Genomic DNA, 17,036 nt, shown 5'->3' on the forward strand with positions numbered 1-17,036 from the left:
TAAATTGAAAATCTAACCGCATTCTTCGTACATCTGCTGGAAAAAGGATCGACGTACAGAGGTGATGATAATAATAATAATAATAATAATAATAATAATAATAATAATAATAATAATAATAATTCACCTTTTAATGTTTCATGAGTGACATGTATATTGCCGTTTTATGTTATACAACCGTTTCCCTCGTAATACTTGTGAACAAATCATACATTTAATATTCTTATCGTATTGGCAGCAAAAAAATGCGTCCTCCCATCCTACTTGAAACTTTCGTTTTTGTAAAGGTACATGGTTTCGAGAGAGACATTAGACGATACGCCACTCGCAGATCAGAGACAAATACAAATGGAACAGAGTTTGACTCCAGTGAGTGAGAGGGTAGTGGTTGGGGAAGGTAGGAAGTAAGAGAAATGCACAGCTATCATTGCGAGCCACATTTTTGCCACGGCTGGTGTACGTAAACTATAAGAACTTGCTTGTCCTTTATCAACATTAATATTATGTGGCAGATATGCCAGTAGAGTCAAAAAGTAACCGAACACGTGTATAAAACTTTGTTGCATATGACATTTAACCATATACACAACACCGCCTTCAAAGTACGCCCCTGGGCAGTGACACACTTCTGCCAGCGTCCATACCAATTCTCGAAACATTCCTGCAGTCCATCTTTGGTCACTTCCCGCAGAGCGCTTGTCGCATGAATTTTCACCTGTTCGGCTGACGCAAACCGCTGTCCCTTGAGTAGGGATTTGATCTTTAGAAATAGGTAGAAATCTACTGGAGCAAGATCTGAAGAATATGGTGGCTGTAGAAAGACAGGTATTTTGTGTTGTGCGAGGAATTCGCTCACCAAGAGCGACCGATGTGCTAGAGCTAGGATGCCATGATGAAGAACCCAATTGAATCGGTCACTGCAAAAAGATCATGAGTCAGCTTTTTTACGAAAATGAGTAATGCATTGAACATTGTGATATAGGGATAGCCCGACCAGTCTGTGTAAGAAGGTCATGAATACACTTTCAAACAGTGCTGTAATCGAAGCTTGAAATTTCCGCTTCTTGCAGAAAGGTCATAAGTCATTGAATTTAAAAATGTATTTTATCAAAAAAAAAAATTAAATGAAAAATGTATAATGTAATATTTTCCTTGATAACACTTTAAACATTGACAGTTGTATCATAATTAAAATTTAGGTTGTGTATGCTGTAGGTAATTTTTTCTTTCTCCTGTAAAATTTCAGTTTTCTGACTCGTGACCTTTTAGAAATGACCGATTCAATTCTGTCCTTGCCACAGATTGGGTCTTTTTCGTCGAACTCCATCACGAAGACGTCAAAGAATTGCAACATACGTCTCCTTACTGACAGTTCGATCTTTAGGAATAAATTCGAAATGTACGAGACCCTGGATATCGAAGAACACTTCAAACATCTCTCTCTCCTTTGATCAGTCGGCACACTGACTCTATATGCCTGGAGAGTAGGCCACATACCACACGGACAAGGCAGAGAAGTTGCCTACAGAGCATGTCGTTATCACCCGAAGTTCGAGTACTTTCTGATTCTACTGGTATATAAAGATGGCACTGTAGTTTTACAAACAAATATATTTTCAGGATGATCCATTATCAGCACTTGATTATCAAGTGGGACAGAAGCTTTTTGAATCGGGAATTCGGCGATTATTACTGCGACAGAAGAGGACTGTGATTTTTGTGACACATCGTCTACAATTACTTGCGCACGCACATCAGGTACTATCAGTTAAATATTCAGACCATTATTTGTATATACTTCGCCTAAGACTTATATCCTGTGTAAAGATAAATAGTGTTTATTTATTTGTTTGTTTACTTATTTATTTATTCATTAATTTATTTATTCATATATTTATTTATTCATTTATGTATGTATTCATTTATTTATTCATTAATTTATTCATTCATTCATTTATTCATTCATTTATTTATTTATTCACTTATTCATTTATTTATTCATTCATTCATTTATTTATTTACTCATTCATTTATTCACTTATTTATTTAATTATTTATTTATTCATTCATTTATTTATTTGCTCATTCATTTATTCACTTATTTATTCATTTATTTATTTATTCCTTTATTTATTTATATATTTATTATTCATTTATTTATGTTTTCATTTATTTATTTATTCATTAATTTATTCATTCATTTATTTATTCATTCATTTATTTATTTATGCATTTATTTATTTACTCATTCATTTATTCACTTATTTATTCATTTATTTATTTACTCATTCATTTATTCATTTATTTATTCATTTATTCATTCATTCGTTTATTTATTTATTCGTTTATTTATTTATTTATTTATTCGTTTATTTATTTATTTATTTATTCATTCATTTATTTATTTATTTATTTATCTATCCATTTATTTATCTATCTATCCATTTATTTATTTATTCATTCATTCATTTATTTATTTATTCATTCATTCATTTATTCATTTATTTATTTATTTATTTACTCATTCATTTATTCACTTATTTATTTATTTATTTATTTATTTATTTATTTATTTATTTATTTATTCATTTGTTTATTTATTCATTCATTTATTTACTCATTCATTTATTTATTTATTCATTTATTTATTCATTTATTCTGGTGTAGTTAAGGCATCAGGCCTTTTCTTCCACACCACCAGTATGATTGCTCTAGAAGTTACCATTGGTTCTGACGATCTCTGGTTCAGTCTCGGTTGAGGGCGATTGATTTTTAAGGTTGATGAAAACCCTTGATTCAGCTTTCTTCAAAAGAGAAGTAAAGCCGAGGGTACTATGTCGTCAATTTACGGCACATAAAAGAATCCTGCCTTGACATAGGGCTTCAGGCAGGATTTTCCTACCATTTCTCGCCTACAGTGTGCTTTTTAACTTCGCTCTAGATTATGCCATTAGGAAAGTTCAGAATAACACAGAGGGTTTGGAATTTAACGGGTTACATCAGCTTCTTGTCTATGCGGATGACGTGAATATGTTAGAATAAAATCCACAAACGATTAGGGAAAACACGAAAATTTGACTTGAAGCAAGTAAAGCGATAGGTTTGGAAGTAAATCCCGAAAAGACAGAGTAGGCCTATATAATTGTGTCGTGACGAGAATATTGTACGAAATGGAAATATAAAAATTTGAAGTTTTATTCTTCGAAGAGGTGGAGAAATTCAGATATCTTGGAGCAACAGTAACAAATATACTGTAAATGGCACTCGGGAGGAAATTAAACGCAGAATAAGTATGGGAAATGTCTGTTATTATTTGGTTGAGAAGCTTTAGTCATCTAGTCTGCTGTCAAAAAATCTGAAAGTTAGAATTCATAAAACAGTTATATTACTGGTTGCTCTGTATGGTTGTGAAAGTTGGACTGTCACTTTGAGAGAGGAATAGATATTAAGGATGTTTGAGAATAAGGTTCTTAGGAAAATATTTGGGGCTAAGAGGGATGAAGTTACAGAAGAATGGAGAAAGTTACACAACGCAGAACTGCACACTTTGTATTCTTCACCTGACATAATTAGGAACATTAAATCCAGACGTTTGAGATGGGCAGGGCATGTGGCACGTATGGGCGAATCCAGAAATGCATATAGAGTATTAGTTGGGAGGCCGAAGGGAAAAATACCTTTAGGGAGGCCGAGACGTAGATGGGGGGTAATATTACAATAGATTTGAGGGAGATGGGATATGATGATAGAAACTGGATTAATCTTGCACAGGATAGGGACTAATGGTGGCTTATGTGAGGGCGGCAATGAACATGCGGATTCCTTAAAAGCCATTTGTAAGTAAGTTTGTAAGTAAAAATATCACATTCAGTCCAATTTGTTGTGCACATGTTACATTAATTACAGTCATGTTAAGTAAAGCATGCAATTTGAACATATAAGCGCAAAGAAACAATCACTATATCTATGATAATTACTATTGGCAGATCATTGCTCTGGAAGACGGAACTGTACGGGCTCAGGGGACACTGGCAGAGATTGAATCTAATGATGGAGAGCTCGTGCGCACCTGGCGTGCTGCAATGTCCCGCGAGGCTCTTGAAGAGAAGAGGAACGCTCGAAGTGAGGCAGCTCGAGAGCGCTGGCAGCTGTTGAAACTTGTATCTCGAATTGGTGTGCAGCTCAAGCAGCGCAACATTACAGATGGAACCTGGCAGACTGACGAGGAAGCTCATGTGGTGAGACTTAACAGCTTAAATGATTCGAAGAATAATGTTCTTTATCTCTTGCTTCTTTTCCTCAAGTGTGGCATCTGCTTCCAGACAGACATCAGTGCCAATTCCAAGGTTTTCCATAATATTAGATCTGGGAATAAGATACGATGGATGCATTTGCTTTGTCTTTTGCATGATGCTGAATATATAACGAATTAAGTACGATTTAAATTTTATAGTCTTCAATGTGGTAAAAGCTTTCTAAGTATCAGTATTTTCACTGTATCACTGATGTAGAGACATCCAACGTTTCGAAGTTGTGTATCAGCTTATTCGTATGGGATACAGGGAAAGGGGAATCTATTGGTTTATCCTTGATGATGGAGACAATATGAGCACCGAAACAGTGGATGTCTTTACATGAATGGCACAGAACAAACGCCCAAAAAGCTTGCACCGTGTAAAGAATTGGCGATGGAATGATGGGTGGAAAGTGAAATGTTCCAAGAAAAATCTGTCTTCAAGATTGATTTCTATCACAAATTCCACTATGGCCTTTCAAGAATTTTATTATAACTTAGGTCTTGAGTGCTTTGAGTGGATGCTCTAGACGTTTAATTGTGTATGTATCTAATGTCTACCCACTTCATTTGCGTGATTCGGGTTCCGAATATTGCGGACAGATGGCAGGACTGTGACTCATTTTCAAGTTGCACACCACTTCAGTGGGCCACGCTATGTGTATCTGTAGAAAGTTATGTCGTGTACTTGGGTGAGTGTATGTGTAAGTGTATGTAGGGAATGGGTGAGGACGGTGAGTGATAAAGATGAGGAAGGGAGAAGGGGGAACTCGGTGCCGGCACGTAGCCTACTCTGTCGAAGAGCACCAAGGGGGTCATGAGGCTTAACGTCCCAGTCAGATGGACGAATCACTATCAACAGTGACATATGCCTTCTCTTCATATGCACTGCGGAGAGATTTGGGATTTAACTCAGACATATCGGTGCACAATTTAGTGATCAGAAGTTGCGTACTGCCATCTCTCCTATTCCTGAGGTAGAAATGTTACATGAAAATTTCTGACCTCGCCAGGAATCGAACCCGAGCCAGTTAGTCTGGAACCAGACACGCTATCACAGAGCTACTCGGCGGACTCGTTTAATTATGTTATTCTAAGTAAATGGTTATTAAACAAAATTATGACTAGGGTGGGATTTCTGTTATATCATTGATGAGATAAATACATGTATTAAAAATGCCAGATATGTCAGAAGTTCGAAATTTTCACAATATCTGTGATATTTCAGTAGTTTTGTAGTACATTATTAAATAAAAATGTAAAATTTTTACTAATTAAGAAGAATAAGTTAACATAATACTTTCAACTCTCGCTTTCATAGTAATAAAGGACTGCAGCACAGAAAGTTTACTATAATGATTGAGAAATAATAATTAATTAATTAACTAGCGGACTTACTCGTGTTAATTATGTAAGTTTGTGCGGCTTACAGCTGTTTCAGTGCTTATCACACCATCCTCAGAGCCTACTAGATCTCGGCGTCATCTCGAACTTCTCTGCCTGTTATGTGGGTGCGTTTGATTGTTGAAAGGTGTTGAATAGTGAAGTCGAATAGTGTGTGTGTACTGAAATTGATCTGTGTGTTGGGAATTTGATCGGGGTGTGTTTTAGTGTGTTTATGTATTTCGTATTGTTTTAGTGTGTTGAGTTTTTGGTTCTTGGGTTGTATGTATAGGATTTCCATGTTTGCATTTATGTTATTGTATGTATGGTTAGCATATGTTATGTGATCGGTGTATGTAGATGTACAACCCAAGAACCAAAAACTCACCACACTAGAACAATACGAAATTTACAAACACACTAAAACACACCCCAATCAAATTCTCAACACACAGATCAATTTCAGTACACGCACACTATTCGACTCCACTATTCAACACCTTTCAATAATCAAACGCATCCACACAACAGGCAGAAAAGTTCGAGATGACGCCGAGATCTAGTAGGCTCTGAGGATGGTGTGATAAGCACCGAAACAGCTGTAAGCCGCACAAACTTACATAATTAACACGAGTAAGTCCGCTAGTTAATCAATTAATTATATTCAAGTGTTAAAAGTAGTGTACGCAAGAATCAAAATGAAATAATAATTCATTGCATTGCACAGGCTCCTCCAGCTTTCCTACCACTACGTCAACGCCGAGGCACTTTCTCTGGGTCCCGTTATTTTACACATGACCTTCCATTGCCAACGGACGAGTGTGAGGACGAATTTCTGGAGCAAATAGAACGAACTGGTAGTGGAAGTGGACGGTCGTCACTTCGTCATCGAAGCAGAGCTGCAACAACAACAGAGGCACCGAATATCAGACATCGTGGGATTCTGCGAGCTTGCTCCTTGCAGGCCGGGCGCACTACAGTCCACAGCGACACTCAGAACACGCATCCTTCCTCTATAATGCGGCAGTACTCGTCTCCAAGCATGCAGAACTCGCCTCACTCTGCAGACATAAACTGCAGGTACGGTATTACTAAATTTTATGTAACAAAATTAAAAGAGGAAGCCTGTTCTTAAATGCTTCTGAACTTTTACATAATGGCACACATATTCAGTTGACACACTGGTTAAAGAATTTTATATAACAAAATTAAAGGCCCACATATTCAGTTGACACACTAGTTAAGGAATTTTATATAACAAAATTAAAAAAGGAAGCCTGTTCTTAAATGCTTCTGAACTTTTACATAATGGCCCACATATTCAGCTGACACACTAGTTAAAGAATTTTATATAACAAAATTAATGGCCCACATATTCAGTTGACACACTAGTTAAGGAATTTTATATAACAAAATTAAAAAAGGAAGCCTGTTCTTAAATGCTTCTGAACTTTTACATAATGGCCCACATATTCAGTTGACACACTAGTTAAAGAATTTTATATAACAAAATTAATGGCCCACATATTCAGTTGACACACTAGTTAAGGAATTTTATATAACAAAATTAAAAAAGGAAGCCTGTTCTTAAATGCTTCTGACTTTTACATAATGGCCCACATATTCAGTTGACACATTAGTTAAAGAATTTTATATAACAAAATTAATGGCCCACACATTCAGTTGACACACTAGTTAAGGAATTTTATATAACAAAATTAAAAAAGGAAGCCTGTTCTTAAATGCTTCTGAACTTTTACATAATGGCCCACATATTCAGTTACACACTAGTTAAAGAATTTTATATAACAAAATTAAAAAAGGAAGCCTGTTCTTTAATGCTTCTGAACTTTTACATAATGGCCCACATATTCAGTTGACACACTAGTTAAAGAATTTTATATAACAAAATTAAAAGAGGAAGCCTGTTCTTAAATGCTTCTGAACTTTTACATAATGGCCCACATATTCAGTTGACACACTAGTTACAGAATTTTATATAACAAAATTAATGGCCCACATATTCAGTTGACACACTAGTTAAAGAATTTTATATAACAAAATTAAAAAAGGAAGCCTGTTCTTAAATGCTTCTGAACTTTTACATAATGGCCCTGATATTCAGTTGACACACTAGTTAAGGAATTTTATATAACAAAATTAAAAAAGGAAGCCTGTTCTTAAATGCTTCTGAACTTTTACATAATGGCCCACATATTCAGTTGACACACTAGTTAAAGAATTTTATATAACAAAATTAAAAAAAGGAAGCCTGTTCTTAAATGCTTCTGAACTTTTACATAATGGCCCACATATTCAGTTGACACACTAGTTAAAGAATTTTATGTAACAAAATTAAAAAAGGAAGCCTGTTCTTAAATGCTTCTGAACTTTTACATAATGGCCCGCATATTCAGGTGACACACTAGTTAAAGAATTTTATATAACAAAATTAAAAAAGGAAGCCTGTTCTTAAATGCTTCTGAACTTTTACATAATGGCCCCCATATTCAGTTGACACACTAGTTAAAGAATTTTATATAACAAAATTAAAAAAGAAGCCTGTTCTTAAATGCTTCTGAACTTTTACATAATGGCCCACATATTCAGTTGACACACTAGTTAAAGAATTTTATATAACAAAATTAAAAAAGGAAGCCTGTTCTTAAATGCTTCTGAACTTTTACATAATGGCCCACATATTGATTTGACACACTAGTTAAAGAATTTTATATAACAAAATTAAAAAGGGAAGCCTGTTCTTAAATGCTTCTGAACTTTTACATAATGGCCCACATATTGATTTGACACACTAGTTAAAGAATTTTATATAATAAAATTAAAGAGGAAGCCTGTTCTAAAATGCTTCTGAACTTTTACATAATGGCCCACATATTCAGTTAACACACTAGTTAAAGAATTTTATATAACAAAATTAATGGCCCACATATTCAGTTGACACACTAGTTAAAGAATTTTATATAACAAAATTAAAAAAGGAAGCCTGTTCTTAAATGCTTCTGAACATTTACATAATGGCCCACATATTCAGTTGACACACTAGTTAAAGAATTTTATATAACAAAATTAATGGCCCACTTATTCAGTTGACACACTAGTTAAAGAATTTTATATAACAAAATTAAAAAAGGAAGCCTGTTCTTAAATGCTTCTGAACTTTTACATAATGGCCCACATATTCAGGTGACACACTAGTTAAAGAATTTTATGTAACAAAATTAAAAAAGGAAGCCTGTTCTTAAATGCTTCTGAACTTTTACATAATGGCCCGCATATTCAGGTGACACACTAGTTAAAGAATTTTATATAACAAAATTAAAAAAGGAAGCCTGTTCTTAAATGCTTCTGAACTTTTACATAATGGCCCCCATATTCAGTTGACACATTAGTTAAAGAATTTTATATAACAAAATTAAAAAAGAAGCCTGTTCTTAAATGCTTCTGAACTTTTACATAATGGCCCACATATTCAGTTGACACACTAGTTAAAGAATTTTATATAACAAAATTAAAAAAGGAAGCTTGTTCTTAAATGCTTCTGAACTTTTACATAATGGCCCACATATTCAGTTGACACACTAGTTAAAGAATTTTATATAACAAAATTAAAAAAGGAAGCCTGTTCGTAAATGCTTCTGAACTTTTACATAATGGCCCACATATTCAGTTGACACACTAGTTAAAGAATTTTATATAACAAAATTAAAAAAGGAAGCCTGTTCTTAAATGCTTCCGAACTTTTACATAATGGCCCACATATTGATTTGACACACTAGTTAAAGAATTTTATATAACAAAATTAAAAGAGGAAGCCTGTTCTTAAATGCTTCTGAACTTTTACATAATGGCCCACATATTGAGTTGACACACTAGTTAAAGAATTTTATATAACAAAATTAATGGCCCACTTATTCAGTTGACACACTAGTTAAAGAATTTTATATAACAAAATTAAAAAAGGAAGCCTGTTCTTAAATGCTTCTGACTTTTACATAATGGCCCACATATTCAGGTGACACACTAGTTAAAGAATTTTATGTAACAAAATTAAAAAAGGAAGCCTGTTCTTAAATGCTTCTGAACTTTTACATAATGGCCAGCATATTCAGGTGACACACTAGTTAAAGAATTTTATATAACAAAATTAAAAAAGGAAGCCTGTTCTTAAATGCTTCTGAACTTTTACATAATGGCCCCCATATTCAGTTGACACACTAGTTAAAGAATTTTATATAACAAAATTAAAAAAGAAGCCTGTTCTTAAATGCTTCTGAACTTTTACATAATGGCCCACATATTCAGTTGACACACTAGTTAAAGAATTTTATATAACAAAATTAAAAAAGGAAGCCTGTTCTTAAATGCTTCTGAACTTTTACATAATGGCCCACATATTCAGTTGACACACTAGTTAAAGAATTTTATATAACAAAATTAAAAAAGAAAGCCTGTTCTTAAATGCTTCTGAACTTTTACATAATGGCCCACATATTGATTTGACACACTAGTTAAAGAATTTTATATAACAAAATTAAAAGAGGAAGCCTGTTCTAAAATGCTTCTGAACTTTTACATAATGGCCCACATATTCAGTTAACACACTAGTTAAAGAATTTTATATAACAAAATTAATGGCCCACATATTCAGTTGACACACTAGTTAAAGAATTTTATATAACAAAATTAAAAAAGGAAGCCTGTTCTTAAATGCTTCTGAACTTTTACATAATGGCCCACATATTCAATTGACACACTAGTTAAAGAATTTTATATAACAAAATTAATGGCCCACATATTCAGTTGACACACTAGTTAAATTTTATATTTTTCGTAATTGATTAACTAGCGGACTTACTCGTGTTAATTACGTAAGTCTGTACGGCTTACAGCTGTTTCGGTGCTCCGCACAGACTTACATAATTAATACTAGTAAGTCCGCTAGTTAATCAATTACTTATATTCAAGTGTTAAAAGTAGGGTATGGATTATATTTTTCATGACTAGAGACGACGGGAATTCGGAAGGCGGTAGTCTGCTATCTTTTGCATTGAGAGAGACAGATAGAGAGAGTAAGACAACGTACAACATTGCCACATCGTACTTCACACGCACATGCAATACAAATAGCACAGGGGAGAATTCAAATTATCAAAAGACAATAATGACCTTAGCCGTTGATTACTATAAGCATGACACCAAACAAACCCTCTTTCCTTCACTAACAATATATTTTGCACGGTTCTCAATCCTACACCACATATTTCTGCAGTCGTTTCTTGCGCTTTGGCAACGTTGCAGCTAGCATCAATATGGCCGGCAGCATTCTGCTCGTGAAAGTTTTAAAAATAATTATACACCTTAAATACTACTTTCCGCGCCTGCCTGTGCAATACTTATCTTTTTACAGTCTCTTCTTCCATTTATTTATCTTGCACACACACAGTAAATGTTAATTTTACTTATTAAATGTATTGAAACACTCGCACGTGAATAAACGAACTTCGGAAGTACTTGTTATAGACTGATTCTGATTGGTTCTACTGTACAAGCTTGTGACGTCACATACCAGAAATGCTACTGCGCATGTAGCAGCTGACCGCCTTCCGAAATCCCGTCTAGTCTAGAGACAAATAATTCCATGCAAATGCATGTTTTTATAGGAAGATAGGACATAGCTCAAACTTAGTACTTACCCATTTCATTACTTTCTGGTTCCAAATATGTGTACTTTTTCCCGTGCATATTTGCATGTTTTGGCCTTTCTGGGGATAAAAACATAGCAATTTTTAGCTTAATCATGCATATAACATACATTATATTCAGTTTAAATGCATGTTTTAATGGCTTTGGGTGGACACCTCAGTTTCTGATTTTTATGCCCCTTATTTTAGCTTCAGGAATCAGGATTGAAAAGAAAAAAAGAACTAAATAGCAGATTCTTTTGTTCAGTGAAGAAGGTTATTTCTGACGAAAACTTGAATGAAGAATTTGACCTGACACTGTCATAAATATATTCATTTAAGTTTGCACTCATAACTTCTTGCCATGTAGAGTGGTCATTCTCTGCCTACAAAAACATATTGACTAACAAGCGCAGGAACCTCACAGAAACCAATTTAGAAATGTTGTTAGTCGTGAACTGTGGGGGGGGGGGGGAAGAAAAAAAAATAAGTGAAATAAGAAATTGGGAACAAAAATGAAAGTGCATATTTTAATATATTTCTCGCTTGATTGTGCATGTTTCATAGTTTGATAGTGCATGAATGCATGCATATTTTGGGATTTTATAGTGCATGAAATTCTCGTCTCTAGTCATAAGTCATGCCATATCATACTGAACAGTCCTGCACCATATTGTATCGTATCATATATTATATCCAATTATATGATGCATCATATCATATATCATATCACATCATTATTGAATTATAAATAGTTCTCTTTTTTATGATTCAGGTCTCGAGCATATACAGGTGTTGACAACACTGGACAGTCAGGCAGTTTGCTGCGCCGCATTTTTTCCGTCCAATCACAAAGGTTGGTAAGGTCACTTTTCCAAAACCTAACTTGTCTTCATGTTAGAAAGTTTTATTCACTTAAAACAATGAATTAATAAAATAATATTGACAAATCCAATATTAGTTATTCACCATATTAGTGGAAAAGTGTAATTTCGAATATAGAAAATAATTTAAACTTTTTTTCTTTTCTTTTCTTTCACCTCCACCCTCCAAAAATGTAAAAAGCTTTGAAAACTCGACATCCTTGGTTATGTGCATTGTTGAGACACGACTTTCAGCCACTTTTCTTTCTGATCGAATTCACTCAGAAATTGATGTAAAGATAGGTATTAATTGTCTTTTTCTTGTTCATCTAGAGGGACTTAACAATACCGGTACACAATTTTAAGAGCATGTTATTATAAACACAGAGCGAAGCTTACATTTTGGAAAATGTAATGCTCTGCCACTGCACGATATGAATGTATCGATACTTAATAACAATGGCAAACCTCTATCTATCAGAACTATTCGTCTTAGAATCTTTTGAGAACCGATGAATTTCAGTGACTGTTATTTCCTGGTGATTTTAAGAATGCCTTGATGAAAGTGTAATGCCATTGATAAACTTATCAGTGACTAAAAATCAGTGAGTGGTAATGGATGTTACATTTTGCTGTAGGTCTAACAATGCTGCGGCTGTTTCAATGTCAGATCATGAACAGCTGAGACGACTTCCTTCCACTGCATCTGGCATGAGTGACGACATGAATGATGATGACGACCCATGTAAGTAAATACATTGTCACAAAGGATATTTCTCCACATTCTGAAATTTTACAAAATCTGGGAGTCTTTTTATTCCACTTTATGGATCACAGTTTTTAAATACATTATTTATATAGTCATTCTCTGTGATCATCAGCAATATCCAGTGCCATCTTCACCATTACATATCAATCTACTCTCTCCATCATGTTCTTCCTAATCTATTCCCTCATTACACTAGGATTTATAAGAAGTATAATTTGCATTTTATATATTAACTGTCATTGTTTTAATTTTGCTTTAAATATGGTACTGGTACCAATTTGTGAGGTTACAAGCTAATATAATGGTAATGGTATCCCCGTCACATCCCATGAAGGCACTTGGGGGGCATGGAGGTAGAGCCCCATGCTTTCCATGACCTCGGCACTAGAATGAGGTGGTGTGGTCGGCACCATGCTCTGACCGCTGTTTACCCTCGGGAAAGACCCAGTACTCAATTTTATAGGAGACTGAGTGAACCTCAGGGCCATTCTGAAAGTTTGCCAACGAGAAAAATCCCGTCACCACTCAGGATCGAACCCCAGACCTTCCAGTCCGTAGCCAGCTGCTCTACCAACTGAGCTACACAAGCTAATATAATAATAATTATTATTATTATTATTATTATTATTATTATTATTATTATTATTATTATTATTATTTCCACACCTGTGGAGTAACGGTTAGCGTGTCTGGCCGTGAAACCAGGTGGCCCGGGTTCGAATCCCGATCGGGGCAAGTTACCCAGTTGAGGTTTTCTCCAGGGTTTTCCCTCAACCCAAAAATTTCTTCATCCTGTAGTTCCACACACAGCCAAATAATCATCAAAATACACAAAAGTATCGAAATCTGCAACCTCCGGTAGAGCTAGCTCATTGCCAGACACAACTTCGTCGTCTTCGTCTTCGTCGTCATCATCATCATAATCAAGCTCATTTTAATGTAATTATCTACTTTAAAGAAGTGTAGTATTTTTTTTAATTTTTCAGAAATGAGATATTGTTTAAATTGTTGGAAAACTATGTAATATCATAAAAATAGTGAACCCCTTGCCATTCTAGCACGAACCGTCACTGGTAGGAGAGATGAGTTCATTGCTTATAAATGTCTGACAAAAAGAAGTTTCAGGTACCGGTGTCTCATTGGACTTATTTATTCGAATTGATGAAATTAATAATTACAGTACCAAAGAGATTCTTGCTTTCAGTGTGTAGCTAGAGTGGTTGCGGCTTTTTTTATTGATGTCTTATCTATATAAAGAAATAAAGTAAATGTGATGTATTGTTAGTACTTTAAGTACTTAGGTTCTGCTAGTCAGATGTTTATTACTTTCGTGACTGTCCTGCATTAGCTCGTCCAGTTCCTTATTAGGCTAAGAAATAATTACATTTTCAGTAGATGATGAAGTTGCAGACGCTCATGCTGGATGCCTTACATCAGAAGAGGAGAGGGAATACGGAAAGATTCCCAAAAGAATTTATCTTGAATATCTTTGGGCTTGTTCAACCTGTATTGGGACGACTTACCTGGTGTCAGCTATTGCCTGGCAAGGCCTCAGAGTCTACACAGACTACTGGCTCAATCAGTGGACAGATAGTGGAGGCAGGGTGACAAGTAATACTACCACCCCTTACACAAGTGAGACTGAGGTAATTACGAGTACATTTTCCAAGTTTTGTATGGTCTGTAACAATCATTAGTACTGTAACTAAAATAATTCTTTCCTTCGGAATATGTATGATAAGTACTCAACATACCAATGAACCAACAGGATTACAACAAAGAACTAAACACAATCAAATACATGGCACAAGAAAACAGATACAACCCTAACATAATAGACAACATAATACGTAAGATAAAACAAAACCACAAAAAACAGAAGAATACAACACAAACACAAGAACACAAAAAATACATCACACTAACATACGAAAACAAAAACATATAAAATTGCAACCTTATCCAAGAAATTAAACTACAACATCGCTTACAGAACAAATAATACTCTACAAAAACATCTCAACACACAAACAACACAAACAAACAAATACAACTACACAGGCGTATACAAACTCAAATGTAACACCTGCAACAACTTCTATGTAGGACAGACAGGCAGATCATTTCAAACACGTTACAAAGAACACATCACAGCCATAACAAAATTACAAAACGCCTCCACATATGCAGAACACATCACAAATGCCAACCACACCTACAGAGACATCAACACAGACATGGAAATACTGCACATCCAACCAAAAAGCCAGAAACTCAACACACTAGAACAATATGAAATATACAGACACACGAAAACACACCCCAACGATACTCCCAACACACAACTCAATTTCAAAACACATACACTCTTTGACTCTACACTACGAACGCACCCACACAGGAAACAAGAGGCGCCAAGACCAACAACGACCAGTTCTGAAGATGACCGAAAATAGGTCAAAACATGTTAACAAGGTACGGTACGTTAAAATTTAACACAAGAAAGTTCTTATCATACAAATATTCCGAAGTGATACAGTGTTAAAAGTTGTGTAATCAAGATGTATAATTCTTTCCTTTTATTTTGTGAAAATGTTTTATTCCTATTATTCCAGTGACTTCGAAATATGATCAGGCTTTAGCGATGCATGAACTTCAGCCTGATAATGTGATAATGCTCACAATGTCTCATCTATAGATCTATGCGACTAGAGAAAAAGGAAGAGAGAAATTATGTCAAAGTTCTCAGACACTGTAAATCGCTGGTAGGCAATATTGCAACAAACTTAGTTTTTATGAGTCAATGAGCCAGAAATGTTCATTCAATTTCATGTCCTGTTTTAACTTGAATTCAATTTATTAAAGCCTGTTGATCATCATAAGACGTGTGAAATGTAACAAGCTGATATATTTTAGTCAAAAGCAGTAGTTGAACATGACATGCACCAATCCACAGTGATCCGAAATAGCAGAAAGACAGGCAAAATTCCTATAGTAAATATTTTTTATAAATTCATGCAAATAATATTATAAATGACTATTCCAACGCTTTTAGAGCTTATTAAAAAGAAAGTCCTTTTTTTTTTCTCCCCATGTATAGCTATTAGCATCGTGCATTACAGGCACTATGTTCGGTTCAAGTTTGTCGAATATGGTGAAGTTCGACATTCGTCCATGTTCGCTCTGCAGAAGAAGGTCTGTCGTGTTTGTTTTACTTTGTTATAAAAATATTCGATGTCCCCACTCCCACCCATTCATGTTTTAATCGCTTAAGAATATTAGTACAGATCTTGCGATTAGTTTTTCATATGAAATAAGACCATGTTTATCATGTCTTGGTTGCCTCTATCATGTTTTTGTATTGTATTGTATTGTATTGTATTTATTCATTCTCTGTACAATCTATTACAGATTATAGATTCGTCATTAGATACAAACACAAAATACAAACGCAAAAAATACACACACGTACACACACAAATAAGATTTCTAATATGAATTTAATTGATTTCTAATATGAATTTAATTTTAACACTCTTAAGTTTTCAAAGAATAGTAAAACTACCAAAAGACACAATAAATAACAAGATATATAATAAATTTTCCGTTTACAAGACATTAAATAAATTAATTAATAGAGATTAAGTAAAAACAAGATAGTGCTACATTATTATTAATATTGTTTGGAGAAAAATTTATGTGCAACAGTAATGAAGGTAGGTATTTTGCTTTATAGCTTTAATGCAAGAAATCAGTGATTTTGAACGGCATGGACTGGAGCAGAATAGTTTTTACCCTGGTTTTGAAACCTTCATAATTTAAACGTTTAATATCCCCAGGTATCTTGTTATATAATAAGATACCTATTGAGACTTTTGGTAATAGTATGTTTGAACATTGCAGGACACTAGTAGCTATCAGTAATTGTATTACTGCCATATCAATTACCGGTATGTAATATTTAGTTGGAAATTTTAAAGTTTAATAATACTTCATCTCTATTAAAATAAATTTAATAATATAAT

The 17,036-nt window shown here is 34.3% G+C and overlaps 1 protein-coding gene across 5 annotated transcripts in view; it reads left to right on the plus strand.

Moving 5' to 3' along the window:
• The window catches only part of Sur (Sulfonylurea receptor), a 177,600-nt gene that overhangs the window by 129,617 nt on the left and 30,947 nt on the right, over positions 1-17,036 (plus strand). For 4 of the 5 annotated variants that reach the window (XM_069834961.1, XM_069834953.1, XM_069834986.1 and 1 more), the window contains exons 14-19: positions 1,621-1,758; positions 3,987-4,238; positions 6,405-6,757; positions 12,155-12,235; positions 12,881-12,987; positions 14,404-14,657. In XM_069834961.1, the coding sequence (XP_069691062.1) occupies positions 1,621-1,758; positions 3,987-4,238; positions 6,405-6,757; positions 12,155-12,235; positions 12,881-12,987; positions 14,404-14,657 (1,185 nt within the window). The remainder of the gene's footprint in view (positions 1-1,620; positions 1,759-3,986; positions 4,239-6,404; positions 6,758-12,154; positions 12,236-12,880; positions 12,988-14,403; positions 14,658-17,036) is intronic. The other variant, XM_069834968.1, reaches the window with a different exon arrangement.

Source organism: Periplaneta americana, chromosome 1 (assembly GCF_040183065.1).
Source record: "Periplaneta americana isolate PAMFEO1 chromosome 1, P.americana_PAMFEO1_priV1, whole genome shotgun sequence".
NCBI lineage: Eukaryota > Metazoa > Arthropoda > Insecta > Blattodea > Blattidae > Periplaneta > Periplaneta americana.